At 43.2% G+C, this 22783-nt stretch overlaps 1 protein-coding gene across 2 annotated transcripts in view; it reads left to right on the top strand.

Annotated features, from left to right (window-relative positions):
* Positions 1–22783, top strand: part of KDM1B (lysine demethylase 1B) — a 1796634-nt gene that overhangs the window by 3079 nt on the left and 1770772 nt on the right. For both annotated transcript variants that reach the window (XM_069613586.1, XM_069613587.1), the window contains exon 2: positions 9536–9643. In XM_069613586.1, coding sequence (XP_069469687.1) covers positions 9554–9643 — 90 coding nt within the window. In that variant the 5' untranslated portion in view covers positions 9536–9553. The remainder of the gene's footprint in view (positions 1–9535; positions 9644–22783) is intronic.

Here is a 22783-nt window from a genome sequence, read left to right as displayed (position 1 = left end):
GCTTTACAATCGAACATTCCTAAGGCTGGAGCTTGGTTAATTTGGAATTTGATTTCTTCGAATTCGTTCTTGCATTCAGTGGACCATATGAATTTGGCTGCCTTCTTCAAGATGTTCCACATGTTTTTGGTCTTATCAGCATAGTTGTTTATAAACTTGGAGTAGTATTCTGTCATCCCGAGGAAACTCCTTAATTGGTCTTTACTTTGAGGCTCGGCGATATTCATTATGGTGTCCATGAGTTTCCTCTTGGGGCTGATGCCGTTGGCGTCAATGGAATGGCCCAGGTATGAAACTCGGTCGCACTTTATGTTGCATTTCTCTAATTTGAGTGTGAGCCCACTTTTTTGTATGACCTGTAGGATACCCACAAGTTTTGCGTTGTGCTCTTCTTCTGTACTTGCTGATATGAGGATATCATCTTGGAAGCAGTGTATGCCATCAAGTCCTCCAAATAGATGTGACATGAGTCTCTGAAAGACTGCTGCGCCTGAAGCGAGTCCAAATGGCATTCTGTTAAACATGAATGCAACGAGAGGTGTGACAAAAGATGTTAGGTTCTTTGAGCTCTCTTCCAAAGCTATCTGGTGATCGGCTGAGGAGAGGTCCAGAGTAGTAAAGTATTTTGCAGGTTTCATGGTCGATAGGAGTTCAGATATATTGGGAAGTGGGTGTCTGTCAACCCATATGTTTTTGTTTAGGTCTCTCAAGTCGACGCACATTCTTATGGAATCGTCCGTTTTTTTTACTAAGACAATAGGGGCAAGCCATTCTGAACTCTCGATGGGCTGTATGATATTTTCATCGCAGAGGCGCTTAAGTTCTTTCTTCAACGCCTCTTTTGTTCCAAAGGGAATACTGCGGACTCGGTGGGCCACTGGGACAGCACCTCTTTTGAGGATTATTCTGTGTTGGAAACCTTTTAGGAGTCCAATCTTGTCGCAGAACACCTTGGGGAATTGTTTTGCTAGATTAGATTTGATGTCCATATCATTATTGAGCACACTCGGCACAGGGATTTCTTCTCCAGGGTGTATTCTTACTCGAAGGGCGGCTTGTTCTTCCCATCCCACAACGGAGGAGCCATCTTTGGCTACAAAGAGTTTGCAATATGTTTCTCTGTCATGGAACTTGAGGTTCACCCACACATATCCCATTATCTCGATGGGTGTTTTTCCATAACCGGTAGCTCTTACACAAGTTCTTCGCAGGTCATGTATCTTGCCAGAGAGTACACTCAAAAAGGTCTTGAGATCCACGATGGTGTAGGGGGAGCCAGTGTCTACCATTACGGGTAATGATATGCCGTTGATTTGCATTTTGACCCAGGGACCGTTGCTCTGTTGTTGGGATGTTACAGTGAGTATTTGTACCGTTTGTTGCATTGGACTGATAGATAACATGTCATTGTGCTCTTGGTTGCTTTCAATGACTCTCACAGAGGACGGTCTGGTGAGAGGTCGCCTGGTGAGATCGCCATATCTGGTTGTCTTTCCCCGTGTGTTCTTGCAGACTTTGGCAAAGTGTCCAATCTGGCTCCACTTATAATACTCCATAGCGATGGCGGGGCATTCTTTGTCAGGATTTGCATGCTTGTACCATCCGCACCTCTGGCAGCACGTTGGATTCTGGGAGTTGTATGGCCTCGCTCTGTTTGAGCCAAATTTCGAACCCCTTGATGGCGGAGCCTTTCTTACTGCTGCTACTAGAGGCTCGTAAGGCTCGGACTCGGGGCTGACACATTTGATCTCCACACTGGTCGTGTGGTCACGTCTTTCCCTCATGCATCGATCTCCCAATTCCATGCTCCTTGCTATCTCCGTGGCTTGGTCCAGGGTGGGATTTTTGGTTTGCCACAATTTTTGTTGGATGCGTGGATCAGCCACATTCAGCACCAATTGGTCTCTCAAATACTCATCACAGACACCTGTGAAACTGCAGGTTGACATAAGCGCCCTGAGGGACGCTATGTATGAATCAATAGACTCTCCTTTGAGCTGCTTTCTGGAAAAGAACCTGTATCTTTCCAGTACTACGTTGGTCTTGTTGCCAAAATGGCTGGTGAGTTTGGCCAATGCTATGTCAAACTTGCGGTTGCCATCTCCTCCCATGTTGCCGGGTTCAGGAAGGGTCCTGAAAAGTCTCAGTGCTTCTGCCCCTATACAGTTCAAAAGGGTCGCCTCCTTGAGATCATCATTGAATTTGCTGCCCCCAATGGCTCTGAGGTAGACGTGGAAACCATCGATCCATTGTTCCCATGGGCAGGTTGGGCTCCCAGGGCATGGAAGAAACTTGGTGGGAGGCGGAACGCCCTGCATGGTGGTGTGCCTGATTCTAGGTTGTAAGTGGTGAGGAATGGCGTTGAGTGGCACCAGTTGCTGTAGTGATAGGCAGAGGTTTGCAGTACTGTTGGCAGTTAGCAAGGAGTGCTGGGATACAGTCTTTATAGAATTGCTTGAATGGCAGGGTGGGACCCCATTCAGAGAATGCCCAGGTGTATCTGTACTGCAGAGTCTTTAGGCTTCAGTGATGGATGGTCCTTAGTACAGATTGTGACCTCACAATGGGCTGGGAGCGCAGGTTGGCTGGTTCGGGGAAGACCTGATGGAATGTTCAGTTGTGATGTCACAATGGACCAAGATAGTGAGTAATTAGTCCCGGAAGGGTAGCCATTGAGAGAATGAAGACTGCTAATGCTGTGTGTGCGTTGCTGGGCAACAGCTAGCAGCTTTTGAAAAAGATGCAGGGTTCTGCTCAGGGCAGCGGTGAGGGTTTTACACAAAAAAAATGCCAGCAAAAGGAAAGCGCACGTTTCACCTCGTCCGTTTTACACATAAAATTCCAAATGAAAGGAAAGTGTAAGTTTCACTTCGTCCTCCCCCCTCCTCTGACCTGATAGATGGACAGCTCCTGCTGTCTGAAGCACTTTTGGAGTAGGGCAGGAGTGCAATGTGCGCCGCTCTGGGCACCCAGCGGGGAGGAGCGGCACCCTTTACAGTGTAGAACTGAAGGTGGGGGGAAAGGATGTTGAGGCCTCTCTTGGCAGTGCCCGCAGCGGCCTGTCTGTCAGCTGTCAGCAGAAGTCGGCGGCAGTGAAAGGGGGGGGGCTATGCTCGCAGTCAGGTGGCATGATACGCTCCCGGGGGCCTCGGGGTACGGTGCCTCGTCGCCATTGTAATAAAGAGGCACACGGAAATGGAGGGGAGTAAGAGCTTTATTCGAGGCCCCCGGGGTAGTCACAGTGGAGGCGCCAACTGGCGAGGCACTCTCAAATGGAATATACATGCACAAGGTTCTAAAGAGACTCGTGCATGTATTACCATAACAGCATGGTGACTGATCAGAGAACACCATTTTATAGCCACAGCAAGTTAATATTATACTAGTGTCAGCTCTGTGAGCAGGGCCAGCTGTGACAGGAATGATGTGACTTTGCCTGGTCTGACCATCTCCACTACAGCCATGTGGAAGTCTTCAGGAAAGCATGCTTCAAAAGCCTCTCATACCAGGTTGCTGGACACCGGAATACCTTTTGAAGTTAGCAGGCAGGAAGAGGCAGAGATATAGTAGTAAGACGGGGATGGTAAGGTTGGAGAAGGGTAAGAGAAATAAAGAGACCTAGGCTAATTAGCCTTTAGTGTCGGTTGGTTGTGGTAAGTAATTCAACAATCCAGATTATATTGTGATTCTTCAATGAAATGTCGTGTAAAGAAAATATTTTTTATTCTTTTTAATGTCCAAGTTTTTTGATATTTCATTTGTAAAGATTTGAGTGCAGATGCAGACAATGCCAGTGCATTTTGGACTAGAAATCGCCAATCAGGGCCTATAATCTCATCTGATCCATGAACCTTCAGTTACCATTTGGAATCATAGTTCGAGCAGACCCCCAGTGTGATACATGTCATATTCATGGCAACACATTAGAAATAAGATGTAAATCGGGTCACAGGAAACCACAATTTGATACCATATTCACTGTATACAATTGTAGTCGCAATGCAAGAGATTTGTTTATAAAATCCAACATGTATGCATACATGTTATATAGCAAATCACATATTCGAACATTTCATGTGGAGCAAGCAATTATATGTATTCAATGTTATTGCAACCATTGGTGACATTATTTGTGTATTGAGCATGCATACGGCCATAGGACGTACCAACATAAACAACAAATGGAGAACATCGAGAAAATGATCATACAACATATAGAGGTGTGTACAAATTCATTAATCTCTCTCATACGTATTCTCATCGTCATCTGAAACTACCAACTGTACCACCCTTAGTCATACACAAAAATGTGCTATTTTGTTCCTTAACTGTGCGTGTGATAGTGATATTAGGAGTAAATACTGCTCCTGAAGTGTCATGCGCCACAGACAATTGTAGGGTGACTCGTATATCGATAAAGATATGTGAAAACAGCATTCTGATATTGTGTGTCCTTATCCTGCGGTGTGTACAACATGCTAAATAAATAACAAACCTGTCTTCGCTCAAAATGCACACGGTGGCGGTACAGCAAAATGCTGTGGAAACACATTGATCATGAATCTGGTGTTTATCTCATGTGCAGTGTGTCCAAACAGAAGCTCAGCATAATCAAATCCAGGACAAATACTTTAAAGTCGTAGAAATTACTGAACAAGCATTACCCAAGCCAGTAGACAGGTTCTTTTTAAAGTGAACAACCAGCCCAATTAAAATCTAAGCACTGATGTTTTAAAGTTGTTGAAGCTGCTATAAACCCAGAATCCTCTGATACAGCCTTGGATAACCTCGTCACCCTTGTAAGTGTGGCAATACAACTTTGGGCTAACTACAGGAAGCAAGGTGGTGTACATAAAACTCGGGAAGGGAGCTGGGTGCTTGTTAAAATAACTTCTCAACAATCTGTGGCGCTGATACTGTTGAAGCTGAGAGAGAGAAGCAGTCTAGAAGCCAAGACAGATTTCTGTGGTAGCTGTGAGACAGAACGAAGAGGCAAAGAGGCTGCCCTTTCTTATGGCATATGAAAGAAGAGTGCCTTGCCTACCTGTGGAGGTCGAAGAGTCTTGTCTAACTTGCCTAATACATTTTTAAAGTATCAAGTTGCAGCAGAACTCGTAGAACTGTGGTTATCTATACATTTGTCAGAATATTGTAAATGGAATGTAGTTGAAGGAGTAGTAGACTGTGAAGCAAAGGAGCCTGCTTTCACAGTAGCAATTGCAGAAGGGAGTTGTCAAGGAGAAATCAACTGCCTCGGAAGAAGTATCCTGAAAAGTTATATTAAAGACGCTGCAGAGGTTTATGAATTCTATCTTGGAAGGACGTCATCCAGGATTACCATTGGTGCTGTTTTCTTTGTGCAACTTGGAAAGGGAACTTTTCAACAAACGAAGGAACTGTTCCTAGTGGATTTTTTTTGGAGTGAACTTTTGTTTTTTTGTAACTTTTCAAGAACTGATTTAAGACTTTACTTTTCTTTGGGAGAAATTGAGTTTGGACATTGCTGGGGATCAAGGACTACTGTGAATAAGTATTAGTCATCCAAGACACTGGTTATTTGGTAATCTTTCATTTATGTTGTGTATGCTTTGTTTTGACTGTTTTGTTTAGTGTGAGGGCCAGTTTTGTGTATGCTAGGAGATTTTCCCTCAGATTCTAGAATAGGTAGGGAATCCCAGGTAGAGTAGACTTAATTGGGTACTCTTTGCATTTTTCGTTTAACATAAAATGTCAAATACTGAGAAAACTACAAGTGGTTGTCCGGCTTACATAACTGGCCCCTCACAGTATGCATTGCCAGTTTATTCTCCGCAATTAACACACTTACCAAAAAGAATGCAGTGCAAAGGACACTATCATTTTGCATACTTATTCTTTTTTTTTTTTGATGATTTAGTTAATTTGTAAACTTTTTCATCGATTCTATCAGTGATCAGAGTTAGTGATTGATTTAAATGATTCTCATGGTGCTTTTTTTGTTGAGTTCCAATATAGCGCTTAGGAAGAGAGTGATTGTGTATGTATATTTATTGTTATGTCCACTGAGGAAAGCGGCCCATCTTTCTTGTGTGTTCATTTGTTGTGCTGCAAGTTGGAAAAACGTTCCGAATTGTTTACGCTGAGAAGAAAGTGCTTGGCATTCCATGACCAGATGAAATATGGTTTCCGGGATTGCTTGATCCTTGCAGAAACGGCAGTAATTGTTTGTGACGTCAATCTGCCTCGTTATTGCTAGATATGAATTTGAAGGCAGAATGTTCAGACTTAATCTTATAAATGTTGTTCTGAAACTCTGATCTGGGAAGGTTTGAAGGGACGACGGTATCTCATGAATTTTCCTTTTGTCTTTAATGCATTGAAGATTCTGTTTGTATATGTTCTTTTTTTAAATGTTCTTTATCCAGTCGTTCTGGAGAAGCTTTATTTTTGCATGTTGTCGGCCAAGAGTAGTTCTTCTGTAATGTCTTCGTTTTCCATTTCGCTCTTGATTGACTGTTTCCATTTTTGTAATACCGTGATGTTGAAGGTATTATCTTGAGCTCGTAGAATTTGAATAGCTGTGGTTTTTTGATCGATCAGTATTTTTCGGAAGATGTCTAGTCTTTTCCATTGTACAAAGGATTCTATTGACTGGGTTGCCATTTCATACCGGATTCTTGGCATTGGATATGACTGTGATAAGTGAAGAATTTTGCGCCAAAAAATGGATTCAAATTTCATCCAGTTAATTGTACGGGCATTCAGCATTGCTTCTGTTCCATATGTTAGTATCAGAATGTACTTTTGTCTGTAGTAGGAAATGATGGGTTTAAAGGAAAACTTACCATATTTCCTGTGAAGTATGCCTCCTTGTCTTGATAGAGTTTGGGCAGTTTCTTCAATTTTGTCGATCCATTGCTCCTCTGATTTTGATTGATTTATTAGGACACCCAGATATTTGAATGTTGTCACATTTTCTATTTGGTTCCCATTGATGTTAAAACTTTGTTGGTAAGATTTGTTTGTGAGTGGTTTGGTTAGAGTCATTGTCTTAGTTTTTCCAATGTTGATCGTTAATTATTTTTTTTCCATATAGTTACTCAGAGCTGTCAGACATGCTCGTAGTCCAGTGGGAGTTTTGGCTAACGGGACGATATTGTCTGCATATGCCATGGCAGGAACTGGTGTCGAATTTATTTTTGGTGGGTTTGTTTTGTTGGATCTAAGATATTCTTCGATGTCGGCCGTAGACAGGTTGTAGAGAGTTGCTGCTAAGGGGGAGCCTTGTTTTAGGCCATTTATTGTTGGTATAGCGTTGGTTGTGGCTCCTTGTTTCGATAGTCTCACTTTTATGGTGGTTTCTGAATAGAGGAGAATGATTGGTTCGAGGATGTTCGCTGGGCATTTCCATGCTCTGAGTTTCGACCATAGTTTATGGCGTGAGATTGCATCGAAGGCCATCTTTAAATCAATGAATGCTGCGTATATTGTAGTGTGGGAGTTGATGGCTTCATGCTTTATTAGTTGTAGTAGTATCAGATTGAGGTTGGTTCCAACATTGGTCATGAAGCCTGTTTGTCTGATCGAAAATGTGTCGTTTTCTAGCGCCCATCTGGTTAGTTGTTTCAGAAGTACTGAAGCAAACAACTTCCCTAGCGGGTCTAATAGGGCAATTGGGCAGAAATTTTGGGTTTCTTCTCTTGTCCCTTGTTTGTGGATTGGGACAATTATTGCCGACCTCCAGGAGTTTGGTATTCGATGGAGTGTATTTACCAGGGTTGTGATATGACACATGAAGTTCGCCCAGGCAGATGGGTCTTGCTTGATGGCAGCATTGGATAGTCTGTCGGGGCCAGTTGCTCTAGACGTGTTCAAGTTTTTGATGAGCTGCATGAAGTCTTCAAATTCTGCGTTTACATGCCAGGTTGATTCGTTTGCAGGCAGTAGATTTTGAGGATCTGTTATTCGTGCTCCGTAAATGGTCGAAAAATGCGTTATCCAAGTTTCCTGTGCAACATTGGCTGTTAATTTGTGCTGTTTTTGCAGGTTGTCGTTAAGTAGATTTCATAGCTCTCTGGTGTTGTGAGTCTTGTGCAATTTCATTATGGTTTCTGTGTCTGCTTGTTGGAGGACTTGTTGTTGAGATTTTGTCCAGTTGGCGTGTTTCTGTTTCAGAATTTTAATCTGGCTCCTGTTTTCCGCAGATGTTATTTTCTTTAAGTGTCGTATTGATCGATTTAGACATTTTTTCCTCTCAGCTATTTCTTGGTTGTATGTATGGCGATGATCTATATGAGGGCGGTTTTTGAGTGTTTGTTAGAAAGGAAGAAGAATCCATTCATAGTTAAGTTTCTCAGAGTCCATCAGAGTGGCATCATGAAATTTCTTCGGTAAATTTGCGATGGATGGTTGTGGGATCCTTAGACTTGATGTTGTGCCATGAAGTTCTACGGGGGCTAAAGGTACTGGTTCAAGTTGTTGGGTTAGTGACTGAGAGTGAACAGTGAGTTGATTATGATCACTTTTGTCGGTTGTTACTGTTTGCGCTTTTGTGACTGATTCATATAGATTGTGTGATAGAAATATGTAATCGATGATTGCATGTGATGTTCCTCTAGTCCAAGTTGGATTATAGAGTGTTCAAGAGGATGAGATTGCGAATCCTAGTTTCATTCATCCATCTGCTTGCTTTCAGAGAGAGGTGTGAATGAGTTTGGAGAGAGCCGTTGTGGTTATATAGCTTGATGTTTAGGTCGCCACAGATTATTATTTCTGGTAGTTGGTGGTTTGTCGCGACCTTGTCAATTGCTAGAAACACACCATCGATGAATTACTCCGTTGATATTGCTACAGGATTCCAATAGAGATTTAGGATTGCGAGCATTGATTAATTTTTGGTTTCTCCGTTTAGGTGGATCTTGTTGTAGATTAGTTTTGTAAGTTGGGTCCAGGGATTAATATTTTCAGAGCTCAGTACTGTACAGTGGGGGTTTAACTTGATTAAGGTGAGGAGGCCGGATGCTGGTCTTCCTTGTTTTTGAACAATGGCAGGATTGAGGAATGTGAGAAAGCCGTCACAGACGGGAGGTTCACTGAGCCAGGTTTCCTGCAGGCATATGATTTGGTATTGTTCTAGGTCATTGGAGGGGTTTGTAAAAAGATGTAAATTCCCCCTGGTATTCCACGAACAGAGTGACCACGTGTATCCCAGGTTTGTTGATTGTTATGAGCTAGAGATTGTTGAATCTTCAAGGGATGCCGTCTCTGTGAATGAAGTTTCTGAGTCATGGGTTCTTCTGATTGGTCGTTCATCTCTGCATACTTGTTGCATTAGTAAGTTCATGATCTTGGTGGCTGGAATAAATTCAGTAATTCTAACTCTATGCTGAAACCAGCGTTGCCACGTTTTGCGCCAGATGATATAAGAGCATTTGTAATAGCTAAATTTGGGACACTATCCTGCAGTTTTGCTTCAGTCTCCTTTAATATTTTATTAAATTATTGTTGAAATTGATTTGACATAATTACTGAAACATTTGCTTGGGTTTTATTCCAGATTGTACAATAAAAGACAATGTCAAGTCCAAGGATGAGAACAAAGAAGAAGCCATCCTCCCTGGATCACTCCCCTGATACTTTTCCTGTGAGATCATCTGGAAGACAGGTATTGAGTAACAGTGATTGATTTTAGTAAGAATGTTGGCAAATAATGTACTTTTGTTAATGCACTTCTATTTCATGTAAACATTTGTAATTGCAGACATTTGATTATTATTTCTTTTAAAATGTTTTAAGATGTGACGATGGAGCATGCAGATTGGACATTTGTAAACTAATTGAATGGGTGGACTCTGCTGGTTGTATATTTGCAAATGGGGTGTTTTTCAGGCATAGTTCACCCTGGTATCAATGGCCACAGTCACTAAAGAAACCATTCCCAACAGTAATTTAAATAAGCATTTTACAAACGGATGGTTACCCCCGCTTGATTTTTCTCATTACGCCGAGTGTCCTCTAGACCAGAGACCACAATTACTACTTGTACAATATAGATGGTTTCATTTTCCTGCAATCGTTCCATACAGAAAATATTACAATTCAGCTAAAAAGAGTAAGGGGAATTTGTTCTGCCATTCAGTCATCTCACATGACTACATCCACTTTCGTTCAAAGTTAGTCCAAATAAAAGGAATTTTTACACCAACTGGAACGCATTCCAGAATATGGTCATCCTACATTTCTAGTAAGATCCATCAAATTTGTTAAGCTTCTGTCTGTTAATGCACATCTATATAAATAAAAATGTAAATGGTTGTTTGTTCAAAATCTTAAATCTCCGAAAGTTCTTGTGATTGCTTTGAAAGTTTGACACAACGTTGCATTCAAATAGGCGCATATTTTTATATACCTACCATACACAGATGTCACACCTGTGACAGGTAAAAACATGATTTTTCTGAAAACGGCGCCATCTGTTGGACGTAAAACAACACACGCTATTTTACGAATCCATTTTAATTTTTCCGATTTAGAATGGCTCAAATATTTGCTGAGGAAGCAGCAGAGCGACGTGCAGCCAGACTTTAGGATGCACGGTTGCGAGCACGGCGATCGAGTTCTGCAGCGTCAGAGCTGCTTCGTTCTCAACAGAATGTACGCGACAGCCTGGGAGTGGCTAAAAGACGTCAACGAGAAACAGCAGATCAGCGTCAAACACGATTCCGTGCTCAGCAATCACGCGATTGCAATCGCCTTGCATTCCGGTACAACCCAGCTGTGTCATGAACCATCGGACGCGTCCTTTCTGGACTTCCTGGTCCCTGACCCATAGGGGCTTGCACTCAGCAGTACTCCCAACATGGACCCTGAACGCGGAACAATGTTCACCAGGTTCCGCATCGTACGCATTACGTTCTATAAAGCGGACACGCCCCCGCGGCCCTGTGCATCTCAACGCTACCGCTTGCCGTGGCTAGATGTGTGCTGCCGTAGTACGCTTGTGCTTATCCTTTGATTCCTGGTTCCGGGTTCCCCTAAATTCCTCCTCCTTCATTCCCCCTCTTTTTGTCCTCTATTGCATCCCGGATCTCCATGCACTCGTCTTCTGTGTGCACTCTTTGCTGTTTTCCTGGATTTCCTCAGACTTCCCCGGACATCTGAACGTTTCCAGGAGTCGTAACGCTGAACGCACGCTGGAACCCGAGGACCTACACACAGGGTTATACAAGACCCGAACTGTGCGAAAGAAGACTCCATCGAAGAACTCCAATAAACAACATAGACAGGTGAGAAGGGGGGAAACCTGTGACAAGCTGATGATTATAGTTTGAGCCGCATATTCTCATCGGCACCATGACTGAAGTGTGTCCTTATTGCAAGGCTCTGAAATGTAGTGGAGAAACTAAAGGAATGTGTTGCGCTGCTGGGGAAAATTAAACTGCCTCAGCTTGGAGAACCGCCAGAGCCATTGTGAAATTAAACATGTTAGAAATGTGCTCTTTCTCTTTTCTTTCTTTTCCATTTAACCAGACTGAGCCACAGCAACGCGTGGCCGGGGACAGCTAGTTTGTATATAACAAATAATATACATGACAACACCTGACTTGCTTAGACCTGTGGATAGAAGAATAGTATGGTCCAGTCTCCATTAGTGTTAGACTTTTCTGACTGGTTGACATCGGACTGCAGAGAGGGAGAGAGAATGAATATACACTTTGCTCTTCCTTCCTTCTCCCTACATAATTTAAGCCACAATAAATAAAATCTGCTTTACCAGTGTCAACCTTTTCCAAAATACTATTCTACAATCTTTATTAGTTCTTTGTATTATTCATGTAACTTGTTATACATCTTCAATGTATTGTCTACATTAGCAATCTTGGGGGATGGGAGTACTCTGTGCCAGCTATTGTTAGTTTCATTTTTGCAATACTGGGAAATTAATATACATAAGTCCATCTCAGACAAGGTTTAACTTGAGACCATAGGGGAAAACCGGTATCCAAATAGCCAGCCCCATTACTCTTATTTCAGAATATGTCCACACTATAGATTTTTGTTTGTTCTTTGTGTATATTTTATTGATCCAGTCTTGTACAAGAGGTTGATGAGCCCCCCCCATAAATACTGCTAAATAATGTGGTGAAACATCTTGTGTGATAGCACGTCACAGATCTCGATATTTAGCAAACTCTGCCAGCGTGCCATTTTTAGGGGTCAATCGTAAAGACTGTAATGAAACATGTACAAAACAGTTAAGAGGCTTGGACATCTGCTGTTGGACTTGCTCTGGCTACACAAAAAGCATTGACTGGGTCATGGGTCAGCACTGCTCTTTCATTTGGATAATAAGTTTTGAATTATTTTCTTTTTGTTGAGTATTAGATTCTGGTTTTGTGCATGATCCTACCCAACACCAATTAGTTTGTGCTCACTAGGAAAGAAAAACAATCGCTATTGGTGGGGGGAGCACGAGGCTGCTAGCCAGGACCCATTGTGACCTTGCTAAGATCCATGTACATTCCTGGCCGTCTCTACCCAAACCACCCACATCGGGAAGATACCTTTTTAAGTTCTCTGTGCACGCAGAAGGGATGGCGATCTTGAAAGGAACTATGGTTTTATAAAATGTATTTCTTGCAAAAGATATGTAATTGGTATTTATGACAACAGTTTATGCAAACAAACGGAATGGTGTGCCGAAAATCACTGCATTGATGCTGCCTGCTCCTGGAACCAAGTAGCGTACTACTGCACTCGAAGTGTGCTGACTTCCTGACACATCTTCCAGCCTGGAACCTCAGGGCTTGCTACTCCTTTTACACAGGCCGCTAATGTTTGTAGATACCTTGGAACAATCGCGAATGCTTTCAATATTTTCTACCCTCCTTCACATCCCTGGCCCCAACCTTCTTGGCTTTCTTTTGGGCATCTTCCACAATAATACAGGGTTCCAGACTAACCTTTTCACAAAGATGCAAGTGGCTCCTTGAGCAAACATCTTGGTTGCTATTTCAAACTCTGGGAGCCAAGTTATTGCTTCACTGGGAAGCAGTTTAATGACAAAACACCATCATCCTCATCATCATCCCACTACAGAGGAAAAACATTGTAAACCTGCCTTTGTGGGGCTATCATCATTTGAACTAAAAATAAAATAACTTGGTAACCTGATATTTTTGTACACTACAGCTATAGATTACCTGGGCATAGTGGAACCAAGTGTGAAGAATCCCACAGATCCCTCACTGAACCCCTGCCTAAAGTCTCCTTTTAGGTGGCCAGGGAAAGGCAGGTGCTACCTGATCCTGACCTTGGGGGTGGTGTACTGCGGGAGGATCATCTGGTAGGAGACGAGGACCAGGGTGGTGAGGAGAACCTGTGGGGTGAGGTGCAGTATTTGTCCCCTGGGCACAAATACCATCAAACCTGAAAAAGCCTTAATAACAGAAAAACCCCTTGAAGGTATTTCAGGATAAAAGTCCTCTTACTCCCAAAGGTATAATGTAAAGGAATCTAGGAATAGTACCTTAAGTAAATTGCCTTCCTCTGTAACAACAAATTCTAAAGGTTCATCTTTAAATGATTCTAAAAGAAATAAATCTACCCTCAAAATCAATGTTATTTAAAAGAACTAACTTTGTTGTTGAAAACCACAAGTCCCATAATCCTATGGTTACTGGGACGATGAAGAGGACTGAAGTTATGCTGTAGCAGTAGTCGGCAATTAAGCCTAACAGACCACACCTGAAAGAACCTGCGAGGCTTAAAAGACCCCCTCAGGTGCAGGCAATAAGGACTGGAACTGTAAATGGAGTGCGTGCAGTAATATTAGAGACAGAAAGAAGAAGGCACAGTATTGGCACTACAAACGGAAGTGGGAGAACCAGAGGGACGCCGGAACGTGGATGCAGCAGATTTCACCTGCTTGTTCTGAGAGGGTCCTGTTGCCCCAAGCTCTAAAGTGCAGAGGCTGCGCAGTGGAAGGCATGAAGTAAGGCTGTCTTTTCCCATGTGAGCCTAATTGCGGACATTGCTGTGCAAGAAACGTGTCAGAGACCGAGGCGAGCAGCTGTTGTGAAGCCGTGGGTCTCAGGAGTGAGAGGGGCTCCTTAATTGTGTGGCCGGGCCGGAGACGCCTTCAGCGAGGAAGGGTGTGGGTCCCAAGTGCAGCCAGAAGCAGTTGAAGTTGTGCCAGAAGCAGTAGCAGCGTGCAACATATGGAACACGTATTACACTAGCCGATTGAGTCCAACCTGGCATTCTGATTCCTTGCGTGAGCACGGTTTGTAACCATATTCAGATTACTATTAACTCGCGTGTAGTCAACGAGATGAAGTTGTATTGTTGAATGTTTAAAAAGGGCAAAATGGAAAAGTAACGCATGTTTCGGGTAATTTTCATTTACTTGCGTGAGGAGCAAATGCTGCAAAAGACCATTGTTAAACCCTTAAAGCCTGCAAACCTCATGAAGGAGTGGTCGCGTGTCTCTCGTTATGCAGAGCAAACGTTGCAAAGGCCATTGTTGAACATTTAACCTTTTAAAACTCGTTAAGAAGTGGTTGCATGTGCCTAATTGTGCTTTTCAGAGGAAGCCTGATACAATGTTTAACCACTTAACTTATTTTATCTGCAGTTGAAGAGAGCAAACATTGCCCTAGCCAAGAGTATTCACTTAAGACTGAAAGCAGCGCTTCTCAAAGCCAGAAAACAATACAGCCAATACTGTGCAATAAATGTTTAACCTTGCCTAAGATACATGAGTGCAAGCATTACCTGAAGCCAAGAGAGTGGCAGCAAGGCTTCTGGGTAATTACTTTGGCTAACGGTTGGCAGAGAGGTGAAGGCAAAGTTGGGGAAGGGAAACTTGCTGCCTATAAAGATTATATTGACACAATCTATATTGCCAAATACTGTGAGCGAAAGAGAAGTTGGTCATAAAGGCGAACTTGGGTTGTTCTTGTTGCAAACAGACCAGAGAGGCTGCCCCTTTTGAAGAACGATATTCAGTGGAAGAGTGCCTTACCTATTTGAAGGGGTTGAAGTACCTTAGAGATAATCTTGTCAGAACCTGTCTTGAGTCACAAGTATTGAAGCTGCGGTAGTATCACAAAATACTGAAGCTGTGGTGGTATATCTGATTGTCAGTGGATGCAAGACCTCAGTGGTAAAAGTGAAGTAGAATGCTATGAGGCAAAGGAGAATGCCCTCATGGCAACCTTTAGTAAAAGTGAAGTTGTTGAAATAGAAGCAGCAGCACTGTGAAGTTATCCTGGCAAATGTTCCTATTGTGAATCCTAATCTGAACAAGCATACTTACTACTAACCAAGACTTGTGTTTAACAAACCTTTTATAGAAGATGCTTTTCTTTGAATTGTGTCGAGTCTTCTTGGATAACTGAGTGGTGAAAAAGCATTGTGGCTGGGAATAACATTGATGCTATTCTGAGGAAGTGGAAAACCTTTTCACCAAAAAGAAGAACTTTATTGTTGTCGGAACTTTGGTTCACAAAATGTTAACTTAATACTGGAACTCTAAGACCTGAATTGAGACTTTATTACCTACGTGGATTTTCTTATTTCTTTATATAAACATTGAAGCTGAATATAGCTTGAATTCTGGGGAAGGTAGTTCACCCAGGTTACTAAAGAGTATCAAGAAACTGTGAATATAATTGTATGTTGTTTGAATTGCTAATATATATTTTCTTTTGTGTATCTGAGGTTTATTGTGAGGGCCAGACATATTTCTCCTTTAGTTTTGTTAGGGAGGGAAATCCTCGGCAGAGTAGGGATAGTGAGGCATTTAATATAAGGCAAGTTTTGAACAACAATCAAACCGTTGTCTGCTTCACATCGCTGACCCCTCTCATAAAAGACCTTGGTTTTAATAATGGGTACTTCACAGGACAAAAAATCTGCATCCTTGGCATATCAATGTATTTACTCATTCCACACTTCCCATGTTTATGAAAGTTCATAGCAGTTGGAAGCAATCCAAGCATGAAATACTATATCAAAAACCAGTTTGCAATGTTGAATGTTTTCATTCACTCTTATTTATTTTTGATTGTGTGATAAAGTCAAAATACACAAGTACACGAAAAAAATAAGATAAAGTATTTGAATGTCCACTGTTGAGGTGTGTGGATGATCTACAGTGCACCCATCACAGTTTTGACTCCCGGTGGGACTGTTTCTTTTGGAAGCTGATGACATGGATACCAGTGAACCTGGTGAAAGCATAATTTCAGCAGCATAAGGCAATTCATTTAGTGATTTGTGATAGTAAAATGGCCAACATAAATTCCAACTCTGTTAGCAGGCCTGCTAAATGGGGATCTACTAGAAAATGGCATATTGAGAGATAATGTAAAGCTCAAGTGATGGATCATTTTCAAAACATCATTTTCAAAACATCTGACTTGCAAACGATGTCCTGAGCACCAAATGTTACAGTTCACTTCAGCACCTTCACAGTGTTACCTGGGATATTAAAGCTTTTTCTATCCGACCTGCTACTTCTGAGAAATAATACATTTCAACAGGCAGCAGTTTCATAGATGTCAAAGAAGGAGCTAATGCTTCACAGTTCACAAAAATCAACCAAGAAGGGTGCAAGTCACACTTATGGATCTTCTTTTGATGGAGTGCACGTGGAGTGCACGTGTTTCACTCCTCAACTGACTTAAGAGCTAAGAAGGAGAAATGCTTACACATAGGCACGTCACTCAGTGTGTTTTCTGATTGTAAATATGTTTATGTAAGTTCTGCAGAAAGCATTTCAGAACATTCAACACAAATATGCTACTAAACTTTTTTCCTTCAACTCCCAGGCCCCTTAACCATGCCCTAAACAACCACCCACCCCATCCCCATAGTACCTGGAATATGGAAAACCTAATGAAGCAGATTTAAAGCTCAGTGTATTGTTGAGAAGAGGCGTTCTGCATAGTATAAGCCCAAACGCCAAGTACCAGTGCCAGGTGAGTTTGTGGAATCCACACTTGTTGCATATGACATCTGATCCAATGCTGAAATGTTCCAAAGACCTCAGATCCACATATTGTAGTGTGGATCGTATTTTGTTCTTTGAATTAGTTACAATGGTTAGTTTGGCTTCCAATTAAAGCTGCCATGTTATCTTTCTATCCAATTTGGATACACATATGAAACTTCATTCCAACATCCCCAAGATTGTAAAAGTAGGATTTTCTGTGAGTTGATAACCAAGCATTTTCGTCATAACCCCCAAGACCTTTCTTCAATGGAGTTTCAGTTTTGGGCATCTCCACTGTTGTAAAGATTATCATTCCTCATGCAACCCCTTAACACTCCCCAAGGACTGTAAAAGACAACCTTTGAAACATACCTAATTATTTATTGGATTTCTTTATTAATGATGATCTAGAACCTTTTAGTCATGTCAGACTGGAGTGTCTCCCATTCCTTCATAGAGATTGCCTTACCATGGGACTTCTCCCAGCTTTTCTTATAGCTCCAAGAGGCCTTATTACCTCTCAGCATAAGGAAACAATACATGTGGGAGATTAGCCCTCTTCAGTGGGACTATGTAAGTACAGCGTTGTCAAAGTCAAAGGGGCGTGGGGGGAACCCAAGCCAAGTTTGTCCAATGATAGGGTGAAGGTGCTGTGATGAGTCCCAGGATGTCGTCCCTGCTTCCCTAAGGAGAGCCCCTTCCCATGAGGCCAGGGAGGTGAGGCTGCTATCAGATAGTCCCCCTAGGGGTTGTACTCGGCAGGAGGATCGCCTGAGGGGGTCACCCCCCTATGGGGCAAGGGACGATTATCTGGGGAGAACATGGTATATACACCCTCCACCCCAAACCCCCTCATATCCTAGGCAGACCTGATTCCTGAAACCTCCATATGTTTCTGTAGAATATAAAAACCCATCTTCGTAGAATATACTCAGATGAGGAAGAGTAGGGGCTACCTATAAGGAATGTATGAGACAACTGAAACAAGGAAGAATCCACTCAACCCAGTAGAGAGTACTCCATATTGAGACTGGGACGAAGAAGTACTGTGGCGAAATGAGAAATGTACCGCAGAACCCAAGTACATGTTCTATTCAATATCATGCTGAGGATACAAAAAGCGAAGGAGGACTGCAAGAGGAGTCAGTTCTTCCATGGAGGAACCGCAAGAGCCAGCATGGTTCAGGAAGGTCCAGAGCCGGTCCAGACTGGGAGGACCGCTTGACAAACCCCACAAGAGAAGCTCTGGCGTTCCTGAGGCCGGGAGAGCACGAGCAGGGAGAACCATTCTGCCCTCCGGAAGCTTGCAACTGCGGAGCCGCCGCTTACCGGAAGCAGACCTCGAGAGTTGGGGTAGACCCCACGATTGGTCAGTCGCCAAGGATGATCCAAGATGATGGTGGACCCCGATAAAAGGTACACCCATTGCTGGGAAGGTGCAGAGGCCCTGAGAAGGTGGCGAAAAGCTCAGAAGGAAGTCAAGAATACAGAGTCTGGGACCCTGACTGAGGCAAAGAGACTTTGTCCTACTGTGTCGTACAATAGTACTTGGCAGGAGAGGGAACCGAGTCTATCAAGAAGAAGGGACAAGCAAAGAAAGGTGGGCCTGGGACTCGCACCCATAAAAGGAAGAATGATCATACTCATTCTTCATAGTCCCAGTACCTGGCAGCGTAGTGAACCAGGTTGGCTGTGACTAATGAAAGATGACAAAGACCAGGGGAATGAGTGAATCCCTCTTGTAGTACAAACTACCTAAAATCCTGAGCAAGGCCAGGGGAAGGCAGTCATTCCCCCTTGTTTGTTTGTGAACATTGTGCAAAGCCAAGAGAAAGCAGGCCCTCTCTTAATAGTGCAATAAGGAAGCCATTCTCTTGATACCGGGACTTTGAATTGGAACTTTGTTTCTTTCTGAGCCAGAGAACGTTTTGCTACTTTTGAACTTTGCTTTAACCTTTCAAAAAGGATTGCGACCTGGGAAGGGATCCATTCCCTCAGGAACCAGTTACTCTGATGCGTGGAACTGTGCCTGTCTAGAAAAAGGGGGTCATTCATCTGGACCAGGAGGACAGAAAACCCCTTTTAGTTTAGTTGTAAGGGCTGGAAATACGTTTTTGACACAGGACTGTGGACACTTTTAGACATTCTGACAGATTCCTTAGTTTTAGTTGAGGCAGGGAAACCCCTCTCAGATGTGGGACTAGATAGGTTTTCCTTTCTTTACTTCTATAAAGCAACACAAGTCTTTGCCATCATCATGCTACCATTTTGTCAGACGCGTACTTCTGAACTCTTACATTGCCAATAAAGAATTTGGTCACAGGCCCAGTACACCCATGTATCACAGATCTACAGCCCCCTTTCCTTCAAGCATAGAACAGATCTTGGACTAAGCTATGGGTAAACTGGGTGTTGAAAAGCAATGGAGCAAGAAGTCCAGACACCCTCTTCCCTATCCAAGATCCATGATTGTTTTGCAAGGTGTGCTTAGCTAAGCGTTTCTGGATCTGTAGCCCCTTTCCAGCCATGGAATGCCCCAGGGTGCTGTCTTCATGATCGTTGTTCCAAACAGATCCAATGTTTATCTGAATCCCTCTTTGCCAAACAATATATTGCTCTGAGTTGGCAGGCCTGCCAGTACAGCGTGAAGTTGGGTTAGTCTTAAGCTCCATTAGTGGAGGACTTTTTCAAAATGTCTTCCTCCACTCTGGGTTTTTCCCCTTCCAAAGGAAGCAAGAAGTCATTTGATATAACCTCTTAAAAAAGGGATTTAAGGACACACAACTCTACCAATCCATGAGACAGAAAGATTGTGCCACTCGAGAAAGTCTGCACTAATCTCAGAGAGAGGTCTAGGAAAATTGATGCATCAATATTGCAGATGTTAATTGACATGTGGATTTCCACATCAATGATGTACCCACCCAAACTGATTATAATTTTGGTAAGCATAGTTTATCTGGGTTCAGAGATGGGTTAAGCACCTCAGATTTAGACATATGTTTAAAGCAAATATTCTGGCATACTGCGCCACTTCAGTTAACAGGTTGTCTATAGAGGAGGGTGGATCTGCCAATAATACCAGGATGGTGTACTTTTTCGTCCATCATCCACCAAATGTAATGCCCTTTATTCCTTGATGCTGCCTAATCTTTTCTGCCAGCGGTTTCAGTGTGGGGCGAAAAGAACTAGGGAGTGGGGGCAACCCTGCCTTGTTCTCCTTCACCAAACATTGTCTGAGTGATACCCATTAACACCAATTCTATGCTGATTACGATTTGCAAAAAACTAGGACCGAAGAAAACTTCCTAACGCTGAACACCATTTTAATCCGGATTTTCTACATGAAGGGCAAGCTTTCCTGGTCAAGGCCTTATCTGCCTCCAATGCTTTAATACTATCTCCTCTTTCCTCTGGGTGCTTTTATCTATGTTAAAAGATTTCTCTCCAATTATTTTGGGCTTGACGGCCCTGAATGAAACCGGCTAGATCCAGGTGAACTAATTGGACATGCTAGTGTTTTGCCAGGAAGCCAGTATTTATGTAAACCGTTGGATATCCGTGTTAAGGTGATTGGGGCAGTAAGGTGTGCAATTAGTGAGTGACTGCCACAATTTAGGAATTGGAGATCGGTTTCCATCATGGAGGGTGATGCTTTACCAGATTCCTGTAAAGTGTTGAAGAGGTTGGTGAAATCTAGAACTGAAGGCCTTGTATAAGGCCTTCATAAAGCCGTCCTGCCTGGGGCCTTACCTAGTTTGAGCCCCTGAACGGATTTAGTGACCTTTCTTAGTAATCTGGGAGTCCAGGTAGTACTTCTGTTTGAGTTAATGTGTGGAGCAATGCTGTTACGCTCAACAGGGACGCCACCCAGCCGGGTTACTTGCTGGTATGCTTCTCAGCTTTGCCCTGATGTGGTCTGCGGGGAAGGTTCTGCCTGAAAATACAGGAGGACTGTGTTCAAGACTGACCGACTGGGGTAAGTATCCTCCCTCCACCCCTGTATGGTTTCAGACCCTCTGGCGCCCTCTCCTCACCTTGTGGTAGAATTAGGCGTGCTCTCCGTCCTGCCTTCTTTGCAGGGGCGTGTTGTCTTTCATGGGCGAGTGCGGTCCAGTTACTTCACTGACGCCGGCCCGTTTGGTATTGTTCAGGTAGGTCTTATTGCTGTTCTTTAGTTTTGTTGCTATCCTGCATGCCTTTCTTTGTTTAAAATGTCTTTTTTTTTTTCTCCCTTAGGTTTGCAGAGCTTCAGCGCAGCGCACTGGCTTGGTTGAGCCCCGCTGGTAAATGATGGCGCATTAAGAGCGCTATGATGCGGTAAGTAAGCGCTATGCGCAGTGCTGCGAAGTCTTGCCTTTGCTAACCTGTGTTTTCCTTCCTTGTAGGTCTCGGTGTTCTTCAGCGCGAGTGGAATGCCTGGAATGGTGCCAGCCGAGAGGCGACCAGCCAGGTAAGCCTTTTGAGCAGTTCGTAATTTGTAAATGTCTCTACTGCTTTCTTTTATGTTGCCTCTATCTTCCTCTTTCAGGTCGTTCTGTCCGGGAGGCGTGCAGATTCTCGAGGGAGCAGTTCTCAGTAGCTGCGAGTGTTTAAAGATGAAGACTGCAGGTAAGATGCTGCTGCTAATGATGTTCCTTTTGTCTCCTTGCAAGTTCTGCTTCTCCAAGGTTCGAGGGAATAGCTGGACACGGTGAGCGTCCCGTTGCAAGCTGCAAAGTAACGTGAAGCATGTTGTCTTGCTCGGGTGTGGTTTAAATTGCCCCAACAAAATAGTCCAGGTAAAGTAGTCCCTAGGCTACCACACCCAAAATACTAGACCACATAGCTTGGTTCTTAGAACCAAGCTATGTGGATGTCTCAATGTTGGCTGACAATACAATAAAGTAGTTCCCAAGCACATTGTTTTTCATGGTGTATGAGCCTGGCGCCATAGACGCCATACTGGCCCCATGAGGGCTTTTGAAGAGGATGCCAGGCTCTAGAGACCCGAGTCCTGACTCCACCTGGCCAATGGGTTTGCCAGAGGGGGTTTTGGGTGAGGGTCGTGACAAATGCCTTGTCTAAATATCACTCTTCTCATGCCTCATCCTTTATCTACCTCCTTAGAATGCTTGGAATTCATCCAATTTACTCCTGTCAGAACGGATGGGTTCAGCCGTGAATACCTGATTTCTTGAATCTAGCTCCTGATAGATTTAATGTGGAGCTTATTTGCCAATAATCTACTGGCTTTATTGTCCCCTTTCGTATCTGATATGCTTTAACCTCTGCTGCATGAGCTCTGCCTTGTTAGTCGCCAGGAGGGGAAGATATTCTGAATCATGCACAGTGAACAGCTGGAAGGGTGATCCCTGTAAGAGCTTTCTGCTTCCTTCATTTCCCAGACAGGACTCTCACCCAATATTCTTATAGTTCTCCAGAGATTAGCTCACATAGAGATAATGTTGCTCTTCATAAAATCCTTAAATGTAACTTTGAATATCTCTCCCAAGGGGCCTGTCCCTTTTTATATGGGCGAAGTAACATTTAATGTGTGAACTGATTACACATTTGGTCTTTTGGTATTTTGGTACCTATTCCTTCACTTCTATGAGAACACTCAACAAGGGAGCCATCTGTAGCTCTGTTGTGACCCAATTCTGTAGTGCACCCCGTCGAGAAGGGAGACACTTGCACAACATATGTACTTGTAAACACCTAATGTGCATGTGAGAAGAATGAGATCTCTTTATCATTGGGATGGAGGTGCCTCTAACTGTCTGTCATCCCCGGTCCTTTAATGGTGGTCTTCCACGCTAGAGA

The sequence above is a fragment of the Ambystoma mexicanum genome, chromosome 5p (genome assembly GCF_040938575.1).
Source record: "Ambystoma mexicanum isolate Mex_15411 chromosome 5p, UKY_AmexF1_1, whole genome shotgun sequence".
NCBI lineage: Eukaryota > Metazoa > Chordata > Amphibia > Caudata > Ambystomatidae > Ambystoma > Ambystoma mexicanum.
The sequence above is the reverse complement of the archived record's forward strand: the minus strand, read 5'-3'. Positions and strand labels throughout refer to the sequence as shown.